Here is a 19,266-nt window from a genome sequence, read left to right on the forward strand (position 1 = left end):
TACATACACTGAGGAATAATGAATTCCATGCACATAATATTTTTCGTACCACAAAACTGCAAGATCCTTTAACAGCTTTGGGCTTGTTCCTCCACATGCTAAAACAGATGGTGTTTTGCTTTGACTCCAGTGGGAGCAGAGCTGGCCATGTGCATATATTTCTAATCAAAGGATGCACTGACTCTTCAAAGAGGACAGTGAAGTCCAATTTTAAGCATGGAATGCTTAAAACTCTCTGTGTCAATGAGACTTGAAAGCACACATGCCTGTTGGGAGTACAGGTCCTCTGTACAACAGCAAACTCGTTGTTTAGGACATATAGTAGCAAAAAATAGTTACTATTGAAAATATAAGGAGATTTTCAGTATCTGTAGTTAATTCATTAGGTTCCAGTCTGTCAGCCACGCAGGAGTTAAAGCATATGTTTTGTTTGAGGAAAACAAGGCAGCATATGAACTTCAAATGCTTAGACTGTACAAGAAACTCTGTATCATCTCTCATTCCACAGACAAAATTAGATGAAAAAGAAAATACTTATACATTTCTCGTAAGATGCTTCCCCTTTTGTAGACTGGAATCATAACTTACCGGTAACATCAACATGGTACCTGGGGGACCTGCTAAACCATCAGCACCAGGAAGACCAGGGCGACCAGGTGGACCCTAAGAGAACAGAAAGATGAGAGAAAAAGGGATGAGAACAACAAGATAGTTATGTAAGATAAACCTTTTGAGTCACTTCCATTAACACTTGTAGAATATTCTGTGTTGGAAAAGACCTTAAAGATCTAGTTTCAACTCCCCTGCCATGGGTAGGGACACCTTCCACTAGACCAGGTAGCTTAAAGCCCCATTCAGCCTGGCCTTGAATACTTCCAATGCCTCACCACCCTCACAGTCAAGGATTTCTTCCTGGTATTAACCTAAACCTGCCTTCTTTCAGCTTAATAACATACCCCTTGTTCTATCATTATGTACTTTTAAAAAGTGTCTCTCCACCACTCCTGTAGCCCTCTCCCTCACTCCCCAGCCTGTCTTCACAGTGGAGGTACGTAAGAGTGGTGTAGAGGAGGACAATCACCTCCCTGGACTTGCTGGTCAGGTTTCTTTTGATGCAGCCAAGGATACAGTTGGCTGCAGGTGCACACTACTGTGTCATATCAAGCTTCTTGTCCACCAACACCCCCAAGACCTTCTCTGTAGGACTGCTCTCAATCCATTCTCCACACAATCTAATTGCTACAATTATTTATTTGTGTCATGTCTCTGTTCCATGACAAGCAAATGATGTGTTTAGTCAAGAATTTCCTTATGATGAATTCAGTAAACAGTCAGTTACAAAACTAAGTACTATTAGTAGTTATTTCATTACAATGTGTTAAAATTCCTGTTTTATAAATTCAAATTCCAAAATATTTGGTTAATCTGCAGGAAAGAAATATTAAAAAAAACACGGTTGCTGACTTACTAGGAAGGTGAAGAACTGTTGGGGTTTTAACTTTATCTCATTATTCAATGAAATGGTAGCATCTTCTCAACATGTTGTATGCATAAATACAGCAGGATCATGCTAGACTTGAGACTAAACTATCTTTCATAAATGGCATGAAAGTTTTTTAGTAGCATATTTTCATCAAATAAATATATTTTGGCTGTTTTAAATTGTGTTGGTTGTGGTAGTAAGGAAAGGCTTATGAGAATGTATAAAACTAAAATAATAGCTTATATTTAAATTATTTTGATTATTGGATAGGGTTCTCATGCCATGTATTATTTAATATGGCCAATATTAATAATTCTTCCAAAATCATCTAAATATTGTCCATCACCTTCAATATTCCCATGTGTATTTTGATTCTGCAGAGCTTGTTTTTCTCTGTATTTGTACATTTTACAGATGAGTCCATAGTGGTTTTTTAAAACTCATTCAGATCCATATGAAATGTTTGCATCTATTACTTTATTAGATTTTAAAAAACATTAAAACAGAGAAATATAAACAAATAGGATCTTAACTTTCTTCCTGTATTTACAGTACATATTTCTACCACTAAGGAAATGCTAGTCCAGATTCTCAGTTGATTTCCTCGGCTGAATGAATCAGCCTCAGTTGCACTGAAGTTTCTTAACCTACATGCATCTATTTCAGGATTTAACTCACTTTTGTAGCAATTAGTGCAAGATATCCCATGAATACAGAGGGTAATGTTTGTTGACTTACCCTTTCACCAGGGTCACCTGGAGGACCAACAGGACCTTGCAGACCTGGGGGACCTGTAAGACCCTATAGAAAATGAATGACACAATTATGCTGAAGGCTTGCAGCACTTTTGAACTTTTTTTTTTCCTTTGGAAAGTTATGATGAATATGTATTTGGATAAAATAATTTATAAGATGGCATTTTTTTTTCTTACAATGATTCATAGTCAACATTCAAAACTTCAGATTTTCATGTGCACTCAGTTTGTAGCGTGTTGTCACTGGAAATGCTAGAGGTGACCCTTTATTACTCCCTTCTAAAAGTGCTAAGTCTGATATACCATTTGGGAACTATAACAAGACCAACATTGTACTAATTATGGACACAAAAGCAGAGTGGATAAATCAAATGCAATACAGGAAATTGTGATTAATACACTTACAGCAGGTCCTCTTGGTCCCGGCGGTCCTTCAATGAGCATACCCTATGGGTGGATGAAACATGACGTTAACTTTATTGTGTCTTGTAGAAAAATATAAAAATTTTATATCTGAACTACTAAAGTTAACATTTCTTAGTGTTTTGATAAAGTTTTTGAGAAATCTTCTCTCTAAAATTACTAGAATTAGAGCCTGAATTGTTGAGTGGCTTTAAAAGTGAGAAAGACTTCTAGACTAGAGGGATCTCCTAACAGTTGATCATAAGTAATATTTTTTAATGCTGTTGAAGAATTTGATGTGAATAACTGACTATTCCTATGTTATGGGTCTTGTAGCATCTCCTAGTTCCTTTTTTTTGAGAGTAGATGCCAATCCAAATTCCAGGTCATTGTACGTCCTACAGCTTGTGATCCTCACTTGTACTAATGGGCTCTCCATAGAAAGGAGAACTGGACAAACTAGCTGGAAGGGAGTTGTAGTGAACTCCAACAATATTGTGGATTGGCAGTGGAAACATCTTCAGTATTAGAGATCTAAACTAAATGTACCTTGCAATGGCTTAAAAAAGTCATGCATTGTATGAGCTAACACTCTTTGAGCTTCTTCACAGAACAGACCATGACTGAGATGCCACAATTTTGATTTCAAACTTGTTCATTATTGTACTCCTTTAACTTAATTAAGCAGTAACTTTATCAAATCCTAATTCTGAGACAGAAATACAGAATTAAGAAGGAGATTTTGGATCACAGAATCCAGATGATTGCTATTTAGGATAACAATGATACACCATAGTATTTTTTCAGACTTCAACTTAAGCTAATTTTTCCCTAGGTAATTCTGTACCTAATTTTCCATGAAATAAAAACCAGATTAAACTTTAATTTCTGCTTGGACCAAACACAAATTTGAAAGCAGTTCTTGAAAATTCTAGAAAAGTAAACCACACTGGCATTCAGTTTCTGCTAGATATTTGATTATGCAAAAATTATTATTTTTACATAATCATTTTAATTCAGTTAAATTTTAGTTTCTAACCATCAAACATTATGCTACAGTAAAACTTAGTCCTGATGTAAAAACCACTTAGTTACTACACTACTGTTTAAAGATGCATAAACTACTGACACCTTACTGACCAAGTTGTAACCTCCAAAGAAAGAATTTAATTAAACTCTTAGCAATATGATTGCACCAGCGCAGGTTAAACATATAAGAATTTAATTGACCTCTCAGAGGGACTTCCTTGTCCTTGCTGAAACCTGTAGTCACAGTGGTACCAGTGCCTATGCTGAAAGTTATCTCGGTAAGCTGAAAGTCACGTTGGTAGATCTGTCCAAGTTGTAGATCCTAGATGGCCTGAAGAGCACATCAACACTGTTTTCCTCTGCACAAGAAGATTCTCCCTGGTTTATGGAACATGTGGTCAGTACTTCACGTGACCAAAAGAGTAGGCTGGAACAGGCCACTGTCTGTAATCACTTGATACCATCCACATTACAGGTGAGTGTTTCAGAAATCATGGATAAGGTTACTGTCATCCTATCATGAACAACATGGTTTGATAACGATGCACCCACAGTGTACATATATTATATAGTGATACAGAAAAACTCACCCACATCTGTACTTACAGGTTCAATCACAGCTGGTTCTCCCTTTTGGCCTTTTTCTCCATAAGCCCCATGTCCTGTCACCTGGCCAGTAAAAACAACCCCAAAAATGAAAATAAGTAGAAGGTCTAAGGACCTGGTACAATAAAAAACTGCAGCAATCTTTAACTGAAAGCTAAAGCTGGAATTGGTCTGTGCTATAAAATATACATCACAGGCACAAACCATATAAATAAAAAATACATGAGAAATGGAAAATGCAAAAACTGTATGCATACTTTTCAAATTACTGGGTACTGTCAGTTTTTACTTCTTGAATGTGATGCAATAGTGTGCATCCCATGCTTTGCATTAGGACTTTGGACTAAAACTTCTGTGTGCAAGCCACAACATTGTTTCTTTTCTTATTTGATTGGAAATATTCTTGACAATTAACAAAGATTTTTCATGGTTTTCTGATTTAAGCAAGCCTAAAGTAAGAGGGAAAGAAAGATCCCTTGGTCCAACATGGACAGTACTCCTCAGGTTCCTAATTTCATTCATTAGAAATTCACAACATGTAAAGTAGCCTGACAAAGGGCTGTGATTGCATGGCAAAAATGGGAAAGGAGTTAAATGGCACTGTGAACATTAAATAATATGTCACAGATAGCCAGTTATACCTCCTAAACACATGAATTAGCATCAACTGCCTAAATTCTTTTAGGATCAGCTCTACAGGAAGTTTTGGGTTCAGGATTAAGATAACAGAAGTGACTAAAACAATATGTCAATAATGCATGTTAATGGAAGAGATGCATTCAAGTTTCAAACAAAGAAAAAGAAACTGGTTTTTTTTCAAATCATGAGATAACATATTTTTCTTCAGAAGTACCTCTCTTGACTGCTAATATATTCACTAGAAATTAAAGTTCTAGTTCTGACCAGTAGAAAATTTGATTTTTTTTTTTTTTATTATTTCAGTAGAGTGATTTGACATTTACTCTAAAATAGCTGGGGATTTTAAAATGTTAAGGATAATGTTCCAGTGTTTCAATAGGAAATATTTTGGAATGGAAAAACAGAGGCATAGATTAATGTCCTGTGCATTTTGCATTTATTTATGAAGGCACAGATCTCACTATGAATGATGTTCATAAACCCATCGATGGTTCATAAAAATCAGGTAGCAAGAGGTATAGACAATTATTTTTTATTAGAGTAACATAAATTAGTTGTAAAGAATGACATCTTTGGAAACATTGCCCCTTTTTGAAAGTTTCCAGATACTGAGTACTTTCAAACTTGCCTTTCTTATCAAAGGTAGAACTTCAGTTCTTCTAAATACACCCATATGTCAAAGGAAAATGATATGATATCTCTGGTTCAGCAGATGAGAAGGCCCAGGCCAGAGCCTGTGTTCTAATTCAAGATTCCTGACTCCTTCAGCTTTGTATCAAGGCATTTTAAGTTGAAATTTACACCAGGGGATAGAGTCTACACAGTCATTTGTTTAATGCAGGCACAAGTGGTGCCTTATGGGCTCTTTGCTTTGCAGATAATCTGACCTTTTCTGTGTCATTCTGCCACAGTGTCCCCATCTGGGCTAGAAGGAAAAGAGTACACTTGTATCACATTGCACAGATAAGGATCATTAAAAAATACAATGACCCCAACAGGGTTTAGAAAGGAGCAGTAAAAGTAGTATGGGTTTCAAGGTTGGCAGAGAAAAGCAACCTCACAGCATTTGCTGTTATTTCTTGGATCCTTCGTGAATTGAAGTTTTGACTTTGTGAGGAGAAAGTAAAGATAATACTGAGCAAATACTGCAAACAAAATTATTTTTTTTTAACTATATTCAGGGTATTCCTAATTAAAAAATCCAAATGGGAATTTTTTTATCCTTCCAGTCTTAGCCATATTACTTTTCTTTGCAGCTTCCACAGTCTGGTAAACTGGTAAACAAGGATCTTGGCACAACTAAAGGAAAGTTAAAGCCTTGCTGTTTAGCCTGTGATTAAGTCTGGGGGAAAGAGAGAGCTATAAAACTCAGAAAAAAGAGCATGATTCACAGGATCCACCATGTCATCCTATCTTTCTTTATATACACTGAGCTGTTAAATCACTTCTGCAGGATCATAAACCTGTCACCATTGACTAAGCTTATTTTCATGAAAGGGTTCAGACCTCCACCTTCCCACTCATGAATTTTCTCCTTGGAAAGTAGCAAAAGCCATAGGATTCTAGACACTTGTATGCATTTCAGCTTCTTAGGGTAATGATATAAAAATATTAATTACAGCACTTACACCTGCATTAGAACTTACATTCTTTTCCAGCTTTAGCTCTAGTTTAAAAAGATTTTAAAAACTGTTCATTTAATCATTTATTTTTTGAATTCTACCTCTTCTTTTCTTTCCTTTACTTTCCCTCCCATCTTCAGCCCTCCCTTGCTCCATTCATCAAACGAGACAAGAATCTTACATTTAATAAAAATAAAAAAGTTCAGGAGTACTTAAAAAAAAGGATGGCCTTGATCCAAAGCCTATCAAAAGTGAGAATATATCTAATAGTTACAAGGAGCTCTGGATCAGGGTCTGTGCAGTTCTGAGACTGTGTAATTATAAAATAATTGCTAAATTAAATTAATCTTCATTATGCCTCCAATCAACTTACGCTTGTTTCTGTGATATCGGTCTCTGCAGGAACACCTGGACCAAACTCCTCATTAGCGGAATCAGTTGGTTTCTCTTCATATTCTTTATATTCATAAAAATCATATTCTCCTAAATCTCCATCTACCAGCAGATCAGATTCACTGAGGTCTACTCCTCTGCTTCCATATTCAGTTGCCTCATTTTTTTTATCATAATCCTCTCCAGTTATGTATTCTTCAGCAAATACTTCTTCAACAGGATTTTGCTATTCGTATCAGTAGCAAAGATTTGGAAATAGGAGGAATATGTGGGTTATTGTTAGTAAAGCAATGTAAGCATATGCTGATCCACCATGATGACTTGTCAAAAGAAGAAAGAACAGTAGAACTACAGCATATTGTCTTTTAATTAGAGTCTGAAGGAATGCAAGTTCAGCCTTTCAGAGTAATTAAAAGATCTTTGTATAAGTAGTACAAAGAAGTAATGTTTTCATAGGCTTTGGTTTTTTATTTCCAAAACCACTGAATTCAATATATCCAGTACTATGTGTACTGTTTGCTTAATGTTACTTTAGTGCCAAATATAGCTAAATTTCCCTGCTTGGTTTCACACTTACAAGCATTCAAATGAATGAACATATGCAATGAGCAACGAATGAATTCAGGTCTTTTTACAATAGCAATGTGGAGGAAGTGCAAGAATCACTTTAGTCAAGCCAGCCTTTTTCATTATTTTATGGCTATAAATACCAATGTTGAGATTAAACCCCTTTTCTTTTAATAATGATTTTAAAGTTTACTCATCAATAGAAGTCATGGCTCATACGTGTCATGGTAATTTATGTAATTTTTTGTCTAAGTCAAGTACGATCTGCAAAATTCAGATTAATTTAAACATTTCAGGAACCTAAGTTTTCATCTTAAGAGTATGTAAACTGTCAAACCAAGCAACCATCTTAAAAGCACTAAAGCAGTTTAAAAGAATGCTATATTTGAGATGTACAAAACCATTTGTGAAATAAAAGAGGATTGCTTTATTTTATTACAGAGGTCTCTTGAAAAGACAATTTTGAAAGAAACCAGATTTCAGACATTACTAATATGAAATGGATATTCCAAATGATCAGACAATATGAACTTGGATGGTCTTAAAAATATTCAGAAGCTACTCAACATCCAGAGTAATTAAAACATTTGATTTTATTATGACATTGAAACATACTGCAGTTAAAATAGGTCAGATTCTGGTTTAACAATTGCCTAATTCCATTACCTATGGGAGTACAACTTTTACCTTACAGTTAGAGTAAACACAGAGTTGAACCAAATCTAAGCCAAATTTAACCTTTATGCAGAACTGTTCTCACCAAGGAGAGCATTTAGTGCTTTGAATCTACCTCATTACAACCCTGGCTATTGTAAAATTGGCTTAAACATGCCCAAGAAACTGAATTATTTAGATATACCTCTGTTGAACAACTTGGGAGAAGCAAACATGATATTTCACACAAGAATTCTTTACAGTAGAATGAGTAAAACATACCTTAATTCACCTTCACCTTTCAAGATACATAGGAGGGAAACCAGAAAAACAAATGGGGACTCTTTTCCTCTTTTCGAATATTCAGGGGAAGGGGGGGAGGGGGAGTTTTGTACATCTTTTAAGCAACATATCTTAATTTTGAAAGAAAAAGGTAAAAGAAAAATTAAAACTGTTTTTTACAATCAGTCATCATTTTTCTAACAGTAGCATTAATTAATATGTAGACATATTAATCAATACTGGCTTAGGTGTAGCAGTTTTAACAAAATAATGCTTAGGCTTGTCATTCTGGCTTTCTAAAAACGTCTTTTCTAACATAAGTCAAAATAATAATTTATCTTTTTGACAGTTCAAAATATAATGTTTCTTTTGACTAGAACAAATGAAAAGCCAATAATTTGGTTTTGTTAGCTGAAGAACTGTGAAAAGCAAATGATGGCTTCTGACTCAACTTCCAGATGGTTACAGCAATTCTTTGTCTTGTGTTAGGCTCGTTTTATGCTGCACCTTAAGAATTACAGGAAAAACTAGAGACAACCCTTCCTTTTAGATCAGGAGGACTATGTCTAGTATCTAACCTCGTTTACGCTAGACATAACTCCATTCACATCCACACTGAATGCAACAACCCTACATTCCCACAGCATATATCACTGAATGATTTCCAGAACCATCAACTCTGCAGTCTGAAGATTCAGCAGATCTCTACAGAATTAAAGGGAGTTCTGCCCAAGAAAATAGTACTTTCTGATATTGGCTGAGAAAGCATAAAACCACATTAACTGCTGTTATAGTATGTATCTTTTACATAGACATTCATCTTCTTAAAATGTGTTTCTACTTTTTTAACCACTGACACCTGGTGAAACAAGTATCTTCTCGAGAGTCCTTATTACCTCATTTGCTTCAGTAGTTCTGGAGGGAGCTTCTGTCTGGGGCCCATAGTCATTTTCAGCTATGCTGTACTCTTGATATGCATCAACAACATTAGCCTAGTATTAAAGAAAAGTAAATTATTAAAAAAAAATCCTGCATGAAAAGTTCCAGAGTTATCACTTTTATTCAGGTTATGGTATTAGCCAGATGTATTCATCTAGTGGGGTTAGGTAAATTTTTTTCTTATTATCAGAGATCTTCCAGTCTTGGTCTGGGAAAGATCTTGATTATTTCTTGGCTACCTTTACCCCTAGTTTGCCTTTTGCTGCTGCTTGATAAGTTTTCTTCTTCTTGGATGCATATTTTTCAGTTTTTTTTGTTGTGGCCTTTTGGGGTTTGTCCTTTGAGCTAGCGGCCACTGTCCTCTTCTTCTTTTTGGCCATGGCTTTCTTTTTCTGCAAACGTTATGAAAGATGGAATGGAAAAACATAAATAAAATGAAAAGAAAATTGAGATAGCATGAATGAAAGAAGGGTAACCAAATGCGAGATGAATGCTGTCAGCCGTGAGACCTTCCATCTCTAACTGAAAGCAAGTGCTACAGAGTAAAGACATGAGTGAAAGGAAAACACTGAGCTTATATACAGAAGACACAAATTGACAAACCATGTGGTAGGGGACAGCTGGACACCACACAACAAACAGACCAGATTCTGTTACCTCTGTTTGTGCTACTGTCTCTTCGAACAGTGGGAGTCCCTCTGTTACAGAATCAGTTTCTTTATAATCTGCATCCCCATACTCATAGTCATACTCGATAAAATCTTCTGGTGTGTACTACATTATAAATGGAAAAATATCAGGCATTCCTATGTTAGTGGTAGCATACTAGATTAGCAATACTGGAAAGCATCTTAACCTTTACTTAGGAGTAAAATTTAACAAAATTAAGTCAGTATGAGCAATTCAATATAATTATTCATTTGGGGAAAAAAACACAATTTCTTATTTGTTTCAAAGCACAATACAAAAGTAATAAAAAAGTAAGTAGTAGTGCCAGGAAAAAACTTCTCTTTTATTGGACTGCAAAGAAGAATCAACTATAATTTTGATTTTTGGGAGCATCAAGAGATCTTAATGAAATCATATATTTATTTAATCTTCAAATTTCAAATAATGCCTCTTTCTACCTATATTCTTTTACCTGCATTCTTTCTCAGGCAACCAGAAAAGTAGAGATGTCAATATCTTACATGAATAGAGTAATAATTTCAGATACAGGAAAGAGGCCACAACTCACAAATAAACATGGCTATCTTCCTCTTGTTTGTTGTTGTTGTAGAGTTCTGAAAACCAGGGTGGCTCCACAGTACACACTGCCTGAGCAAATGCCTCACTGGTATCATTTCAGATTCAGCATCTGCAGACTGCTCCATAGCTCTGCATCTATAATAACTAGTATCAAATGAAGATTTGGCACACAAAACTTTTACAGGAGAAAACAGCATTAGAACTGGCTTGTGTAATCTTGTGAATATAATCTAGGGAGCCAGAAACTCCTGAGCTGTACTCGTGGCTGTGCCATGAAGACACCAGTGTCGATATTATGTGCACCAAGGACTACTCATCACAGCTGAGAAGAAAGGGCCGCCCCAAACAATCTCACACTTGAAGCTACAAGAACTGGTTAGTCTGGTAAATTAAAGCAGCCTCCTGGTTGCTACCAGTTCACTTTATGTGTCCAGGGATTCAAAAGAAGGTGGAGTTAAGGCCAGAGCCTGGATAAGTGTTTGCTTTCCCTTGTTTAGGAAGAAATAATCTAATGTGCCCCATGTGAAATAGCCACTTCTGAAATCGCCTCTCCCCTGTTACAGGACAGCATCATTGTCTGTAAAATGAAGACAATACCTGTTTGTTTCACTAGATTGATGAGATAATTAGAATATTACACTCAAATGGCCTGAGGATTCATAGGAGCCATCATCATCAAAAAGAGAATGACATTTTAGAAGAAATTACAAATGAGATTAAAACAGATCTCCATATTCCAAAATATATTCTACCATGTGACCAAAGCACTGGTTTAACTGTTTTCTCTGGCAATGCTTTTTTATAAAATTCCTTTCCTTATGATTTTAGTGCACAGAAGTTGACTTCCTCAGCAATTATGAGACGAACACTGAAAGGCCTTAATCACTTAGAAATCCCTTTCCGTGAGTTTCCACTACTTCACTTCTGTGGTTCCTCAGAGGCTTACTATGATAACAGTTTTCCTTAAAAAAGAAAGTACAGATTTTTTTTTCAGAAGTCAGATACTTTTTGCTTGATTGTCCTTTTGATTATTTCTACCCATGCACATATAAATTGGTTAGTTATGAGATATGAACATAAAGAAAGGATGTAACATATTTTGGTACTTGTTCAAAACTATATTGCACATTAATAAGAGCACTTCAAACTACATTTAAATAAGAAAATATCATTTTAGGTAGGATATCCTCTTTATGAAGTATATGGACACTTTGTATCTGTCTCATATAATTAATCAATGCTTTATTTTCATCAGTGGTATCTTTGGCATTACCAAAATAAGTTGATACGATTTATACTTTTCAAAACCAGCAGCATTTTAGACTTAAACATGGTAAGTAATACATGATTACTCTCTCCTTGTTCAGCAAATTATTATTTAGTCCTAACCCCAGGGATGTTAAACATGTTTGACTTATAAAGAGTATTGTCCAAGGGCCTCACGTGGAGTGCTGATATATTTGTATAGTTCTGTCACTATACAAAAACATGTTTTCTGGCTTGTGCAGTTCTGGAAATGCAACTCAAACCAGCTTGTTTGTAATAAGTATGGCAGTGCCATCCAAAAAAGAAAATACAATGGCAAGTTTCTAGGAAACCATACATAGCCACATAAAGGAATCAAAGAAAGAACCACATGAATAAAAACCAGATTTCTTAAAATAGTTACAGAATAGCACTGAAATTGCAATATTTCTTTGAGAATCATAAAAATGTATGCAAACGCATAAAACCTGATTAATTTATCTTCTCTAAAGAAGTCCAGCAGTGAGTTCGACCAATTAACAATTAAAATATAGCTCTGTGTTGCTCAGGATTATAACTGCTTTGCAAATCTCAGTAGTATGGCTTCTCTCATGGTAAGCTGAATGGCTGTGCTGAATTGTGCCAGCTATGTGACTAATAAAAATTGCAACAGTGGGTAACAAATAGTTCTTCAGAGGCCATAAACTAAACAGAAATGTTGACTGGGGAAAAAAAAAAAAGAAAGGAAAAATATCTGTGCCAATGTCAGTATTAAATAAAAAAGAAAGTGGTGAATAAATGGATATTTATGCTAAGAGGCTTAGTTTGAAAAGTCAGACATTTATGAATGAGAACTAGAAAACATACAAACCAGCACAAATATGTGGACAGATCTATTACATCATGCATAATCACACAGAAAATACTTTTGCGTGTTGTGTTTCACTCATTCCTGTTAAAGACAGTGAAACTTTCTTGACATGTGCAAAACGTGATCAAAGTGGTTGCACTGATGTTCAGGCACACAGACAGAAAGAACATGGATGGGTGAGAAGTGGGAAATGACAGTTTCCATGCTGGTTTCAGATTACAGCCAAGCAAGCAGGTAAAGATCCTCCACTTTAAGAGCACAGATTCTGAGGGGTATTACGAAAATTCTGGAATTTACAAGCTGAGACATGCGGCCACCTTGCTGAAACCACACTCAAGCAGCTTCCAAATCGCAGTACTTTGTAGTCCTGCCGATACAAGGAGGACAAGTGAAAATATGTAGTAGTCCCAAACTTTCTACAAGATAAATCTTCTTAGCAATCCTTCCTTTCCAGACATTTCCTTCTGAAAGATCAGTAGCCCTTGTCTTTCACACCAGCTAACAAACTCAGAGTATGTTTTGTACTGTACTGCACTGCACGGGTCCTGCTGCAAACAGTGAAATACAGATGCAAAATCTTCCAGGTGTATTTCCCGAGGCACAATCTGTCCAGATAGAGGAATGCATCTCTATATCCCTAACTGGTGTAAAGATATACTTTAGAAATATGATTTACTCACAAAATGAGTTTATCAACTCCGCCTGATGAAGGCTATTCCCTGTTTTTTTAAGATGAGACAACAGAACTATTGAAGGACTGGCCAGTTAAATGAGGATTAAATTTACAAGTACCAGTGACAGGTTTAATGGCTTTAGTCACCTGCTGTGAAGCTGGCAACTCACACTTACCCTTCCACTGACAGTCAAGACTGGATGTGTGGCACATATCCCCTCTTTTTCTGGAGCTACACAACCACAAGGTCACTTTTATCAAATAACCAGAGAGAGGGGTATGATTCATTCAGTTTGAAGCCTCAACAAAGCTTGAGAAAAGTGTCTTTACGTTTTGGATGCTACTATTTCTCAGTGCAAAACCCAGGCTTTGCAATTAGTTCACAGAATTTGATGAGTCCACAGAAATCTGCCATAAGCAGACTCTTGAATATATAAGAGAAAGCATCTAGAATTTCAACGTTAATTAATGTAAATGGAAAAGTAACTTCTGACACTTTCGGAACTTAATCAAGCCCACTAACTCTAGCAAGAAATCAAAGCATGGAATGAAAGTAAGTATGACAGGATGACAAGTGTAGTTGAAGAAGAGTGTAATTTGGTTTTTTAGCTCTACACCAAAGATATTACCGGCCAAGAATGCAGCCAGAGAATCAAGAAGCTGGAATGGGATTTAAAGGGGTATTCAGTTTGCAGATCATTCCGATGATCCCCCTATGAATACTGACCCAGCCAAGTGCAAACTGCACCTACCACAGATGTGCAGTGTTACTTCAAACCTGCTCCAGAGATCTGCCTACGAAAATTGACCTAAACCCTAATACTGCTAAAAAATGGAGTGGTTACAGATCTGAAAAATCAGGGATGGAAAGTTCTCTTATGAGCACCAAGTGCTCACAGTCAGACCAAAATATATATACTGCACTAACTTTCCCAGTGGTTTCCAATGAATATCAAAAAGATTGACTCAAAATTATATTTCAATAGGTGGAACTTGGCGAGAGATTTTAGTAAAGAGATGTCAGGTAACACACACTTCAAATGTGATGCAATTTTCTTCCTCTTGCTCTTCTTTCTTCTCTTGTAAGACCAGCAATAGTTACTGAACAGCCATTCTTGTAATGAATATTGCATATGACTGTTTTCTTACAAATGAAAGGAAGAATAAAACCTGCTGCTTCTTGATGGGACAAAATGTTTCCATTATGATCTCATGCTTTTTCTACCAGAGTGATAATATTACACTACCAGATCATCATGTAATTCCAATTAAAGAGATGAACTGTTTTCTTCATCAGATGTATTTTAGAAGCAGAAGATCAGCAGGATGCAAGGCCTATATTTCAACTGTTAAATAACTTAAATATTCTGAAGGAAACCTTACTTTGAAAACCGATTCTTCTGCTATCCATACTCTAAAAACCTTACCTCCTATTCCAAAATGTAGATTTTAGCAATATTTGCTTTACATTTCCAAATTAAAAGAATAAATAATATAAACAACTGTCATGATTAAATTAATAAGAACAAAGAATTGGCATAAGCCAAATTTTTTCCTTGCCTAAAGATTACTAAGTCATTGAGCAAGCTAAAGGGGCAAAGATGACTTTGAAACATTCTAGACTCATTAAGACATTACAAAATACAATAAAATAAAGGATGCTAAGCAAATGAGAGTTTTAAAAATCAGCTGCAGTAATATAAATAAACAAATTAGAGAAAATGTCAATCTTAGGGCAGAATAAAAGTTAAAAGAATCGGTTGGCCTCTTCTACCATAGTCCTTATATTGTTCATAAAAGTGATAAAAGGAAGGAGATAAAAGGAGATAAGAAACAAAATGTTCAGTTTCCAAAGACAGTCTGTGTCAAAAGAAGAATAAGACCCTTAAGGTTCTTTATTATGTTACTTCCTTAAACAAAAAGTCTATATATCTATAGAAAGAGAGTTAGGAAGATCACTACTTTGAATATCTGCTAAGTTAGCTAACTGCAGTTCTAAAGATAACATAATTATCCTTCTGTATTTTTCAGAAAACTAGTATTTCTGCTCAGTCTAACACCTGAAAGAACACTAAATTAACATGCTCTGAAAGGGTGCCTGAAGCCTCCAAGTCAACATATTTGGGGCCCATTTGCACCTTTACTTTACCAAGTTCATTTCATTGAGGGAAAACATTTTATGTCTTCAAGTAATCCATTAGTTTGGGACAGATCCAAAATAAATGAAGCCAAATTCCTTTGTGGAGCAATTTCTTCAGCAGAAGTCAGATGATGTGATTCACTGGGTTGCAGAATAATCTTCCAAGAGAAGATGTGAAAGCCTTAATAGCTGAGTCCTTTGAAAACTAGACCTGATGACACTCAAGAAAATATACTGTCCAGCACTGAGGACAATGAAGACTGGCTAGGTCTTTCTCTGCTCTGATTTCTGTGAGCTGGCCAAGTATATGTGATTGAAATGGAAAGGAATTTAATACATTTCCATTTACAGTAGAAAGGGGGTTGAAAACAAAACAAAGTCCTGACTGTTCACAAGGTATTTACAAGAAAAGCATAGGTGCATCTTCCTTAAGAAAAGTAATCCTGATAGTTCTAAAATACAATTCAGACCCATATTTGATTCTTAAAACCTAACTATACATTCAATATGAAAAAATCCAATGCCTACTGAACTTCTAGGCAACACCTTTTTGTGTAGTGACAACTGCTGAGTCGTAAGTCTGTACTTGAAAAGTTACAGAGATTCATACCTGGCTATTCACAAGCAAGAATGAGGAAAGCTGATGCACACTTCAATTAAAACATGTCTTGAAGATGGAAATAAATTATAATAAACAACAGAGTAAACTGTGTTGATATTACTATTAATCTACTGTTGTCTCATTTGCAGGCCAAATGACAGTCCTGAAGAAGAGGGAAGAAAACACAGAGGGATAGAATCATTGTCTATGGGAAGGGTACTGACATGCACCTCTTCTAACCCAAACTGCTCCCACAGAGCTTCAAGGGCTTCACACAGGAAAGAGAAAGAATCAGAGTGCTAAGCCAAATAGCAGCAAAGCCTGGGAAAGTTCCCAAGCAAAATTTTAATTTTCTTTGAAATGTACCAACAAGAAAAAAAATATTTTTGTGGTTTTGGTGGTTTTTTTTTGTTTTGTTTGTTTGTTTTGTTTGCATAAATTATCAACAATATGCTTTCAATCTGTTCTGTTTTGGAATATGGAGATCCACGTATCCAGGCATGCAGACAGAAGGTCCTATGGAGTCCCCATGAAGAGACCAGACTCCATACACTGTAAATGTAGTGTAAAGACCCCTACCTGTGTAAAATTGACTTGACACATCTTGAACTACAACTCTGAGGCAAAAAGATGTGGGAGGGAGTCCCTCTGAAATAAGTTCTGGACCCTATGGAATATCTGTCTCTTGCTGACATAATTTTCAGTCAGACAGAATAAATAGTGACAACAAATAAAATTATCATGTATTTAGGAAAAGTTGAGTCCTGAAATAAGCTCAAAGTACACATCCAAGAACATTTCAGCAAGTTTTTAATGATGATCTCTTGAGCAATCAGTAGTAATAACCAGCCAGGTCACACACTGCTGACTGCACACTGGTTGTCCAGAGCCCAGTTCAATTACTAGTTAAATTTTGCAAAAGCTTTTCACTTTATACTATTTAATATGAGTACTTAGAACCTGTGTACAGCAATACATACAACTGCTGATGCTCAGAGGTCTAGTCTGAGGAACTATCTTGACCTCAGTGAATTACTCAGTTTATGGTTGTTAGAACTGTCAACAGTGACAAACAGTTTCTATTAATACCTTTCATGTTTCTGCTCTGTTTTGTGCCCATTGGTTAAGCTGCTAAGAGTGGAACTGGCTGAAATAATTTTGTGTGAACATTCATTTGTGCACACAGCTCACTAAAACACACCGCATTTCTAACAGAAGATGTTTACAATTGCAGAATATCGAAAGCTCCTTACAAATGTGGCATTTGTTGATACTCTGCATTACTGAAATTATAAACATACACAGGAAGACAAGCAAACAAACTCATACTGCTATCATTTTAAAAAAGAATTACAGTTTAACTTCACTGAGAATGGTGGTTGCTCAAACACCACCAGTGTGAGAGTTTCCTTCAAATGCTTGACATAAATGAGTGGACAGCAAAAATGAATGCACTCCTGCAACCTGTTTCCCTCACTTCTAGAACAATGCATATCATTTATCTGGAAGTGCTCCTTTTTAACTTGTCTCCAGCACAACCACTAATGTGCAATAAGTCTAGTAATACATGACTGACTACTCACCTCATCAACCTGAGGATCTTGAGCCTGAGCAGCACTGGGCACTGGGGAATCACAGTCTGGGCTATAATGCTCACAATAGTCAAATGCAGCTCTGGGATCAGCTATAATCAACAGCTGCTGGATGTCACCCTGCAGGAAAGCATATGCAGATTAAATAACAAAAACAAAGATAGTCTACAATTCATCAGAGGTACAGAGTTTGCATTCAGAAACAAAACTAGGCACATAATAATTAGGTATTACCATCTGTGGTTATAAATACCATACTTGATTTCTGCTGCTATTATGGAAAACATCTTAAACATTGTTCACATGGAAAAACAACACAAATTAATGTGCAATGGACTAGGTGCAAAATTCTGGCCTAAAATGATGTCTGGTGGGAAGGTGTAACTCCTGCTCTGCCATTTTCCTGCTGTTTGTTTACTTCTTTACTGGAAACCAGTCTAAATTCCTAAGATTTATTTCAGGGCGCTTCCTATTACCAGTATGCAGCTCAGCATGCAAGTGATCAACAGTGGAATTCTGAGAGTTTGCATCCCATCGGTACTCTCAAAGAAGGAGACAATAAAATGAAATTAAACAGTCTGTACCAGAGACAGTTATTGGAATACAAAATATTTAAGTAAGCACCTGCAAACACACACTGTAAAATGTGTTAAAAAAAACTTCTAACTGCTAACAAATGTTATTTTCACCTCCATTGCCATATATCACGCATAAAAACATCACAGTAAAAGGATCCACTATTCTGGATATTAAAAATGGCTCTGCTGAGATCCCCTGCAGAGACCTCGTATGTTTATCATTTTCCACAGAAAGCTGTCTGGTATCCAGTGTATTTCTTAACATAGTGGTACTATTTAAACAGAGTTAGGTAAATTCCTGCCAACGTTTCCACTATAAATTTCCTCATCCAGGAGCTTCTTAAGCTCTCATAAAAATAAGCTTGTTGAAAATTGGCACATGTTCTTGGTCAAAACCCATTAATTTTAATCTCTCACTATTTCCCCGGAAGGAGGGGGGATTTTTAAGCTTTTATATACTTCTAATGTAATATTATTTTGATTTTACCCAAAATAGGGGTAAATTATTAAATTTGTTAGTATACCTGTAGCTGTTTGGTCTTTAAAGAGAAGATATCATAACTGATGGAAATCTACAACTGCGAAAAGTCACAATTCTCTCAGTATTTCCAAAATTGCTTTACATCTATGATAACAGTAACCTTTAACAAACTAAGAAAACTGGAGAACATTTTAAAATAATAAAGAATAATGGTAACACTTGTTCCTTTCAATAAGAGAAAAAACCAAAGAAATAAACAGAGAGAGAAATTTCCACAAACTGACCAAAAAAAGGAAAAAAAAAAAAAAAGGAATCTGCAATTTTCCTAGTTCTACAACATTTTTATTATCTTTTTAATCATTTAGTTGGAAATAGTTTCATAGCACATGATGGCTATATATTACAAGTCTGCTTTTCACAATATTCTCAACTCATTTTACTTTCTAGACTCATGTGTGTCTCAGGT

The 19,266-nt window shown here is 35.7% G+C and overlaps 1 protein-coding gene across 7 annotated transcripts in view; it reads right to left on the bottom strand.

Annotated features, from left to right (window-relative positions):
* The window catches only part of COL11A1 (collagen type XI alpha 1 chain), a 131,622-nt gene that overhangs the window by 79,922 nt on the left and 32,434 nt on the right, over positions 1-19,266 (bottom strand). Inside the window, exons 5-13 of one of the 7 annotated variants that reach the window (XM_050306661.1) lie at positions 17,733-17,861; positions 10,029-10,145; positions 9,617-9,763; positions 9,329-9,424; positions 6,910-7,155; positions 4,276-4,338; positions 2,644-2,685; positions 2,222-2,284; positions 589-663 (exon numbers count right to left, since the gene is read on the bottom strand). In XM_050306661.1, coding sequence (XP_050162618.1) covers positions 589-663; positions 2,222-2,284; positions 2,644-2,685; positions 4,276-4,338; positions 6,910-7,155; positions 9,329-9,424; positions 9,617-9,763; positions 10,029-10,145; positions 17,733-17,861 — 978 coding nt within the window. Of the gene's footprint in view, positions 1-588; positions 664-2,221; positions 2,285-2,643; positions 2,686-4,275; positions 4,339-6,909; positions 7,156-9,328; positions 9,425-9,610; positions 9,764-10,028; positions 10,146-17,732; positions 17,862-19,266 lie in introns of all 7 variants that reach the window. The other 6 variants (XM_050306660.1, XM_050306663.1, XM_050306664.1 and 3 more) reach the window with 6 other exon arrangements.

This window comes from Myiozetetes cayanensis, unplaced genomic scaffold (assembly GCF_022539395.1).
Source record: "Myiozetetes cayanensis isolate MyiCay16 unplaced genomic scaffold, myiCay2020 scf12, whole genome shotgun sequence".
NCBI lineage: Eukaryota > Metazoa > Chordata > Aves > Passeriformes > Tyrannidae > Myiozetetes > Myiozetetes cayanensis.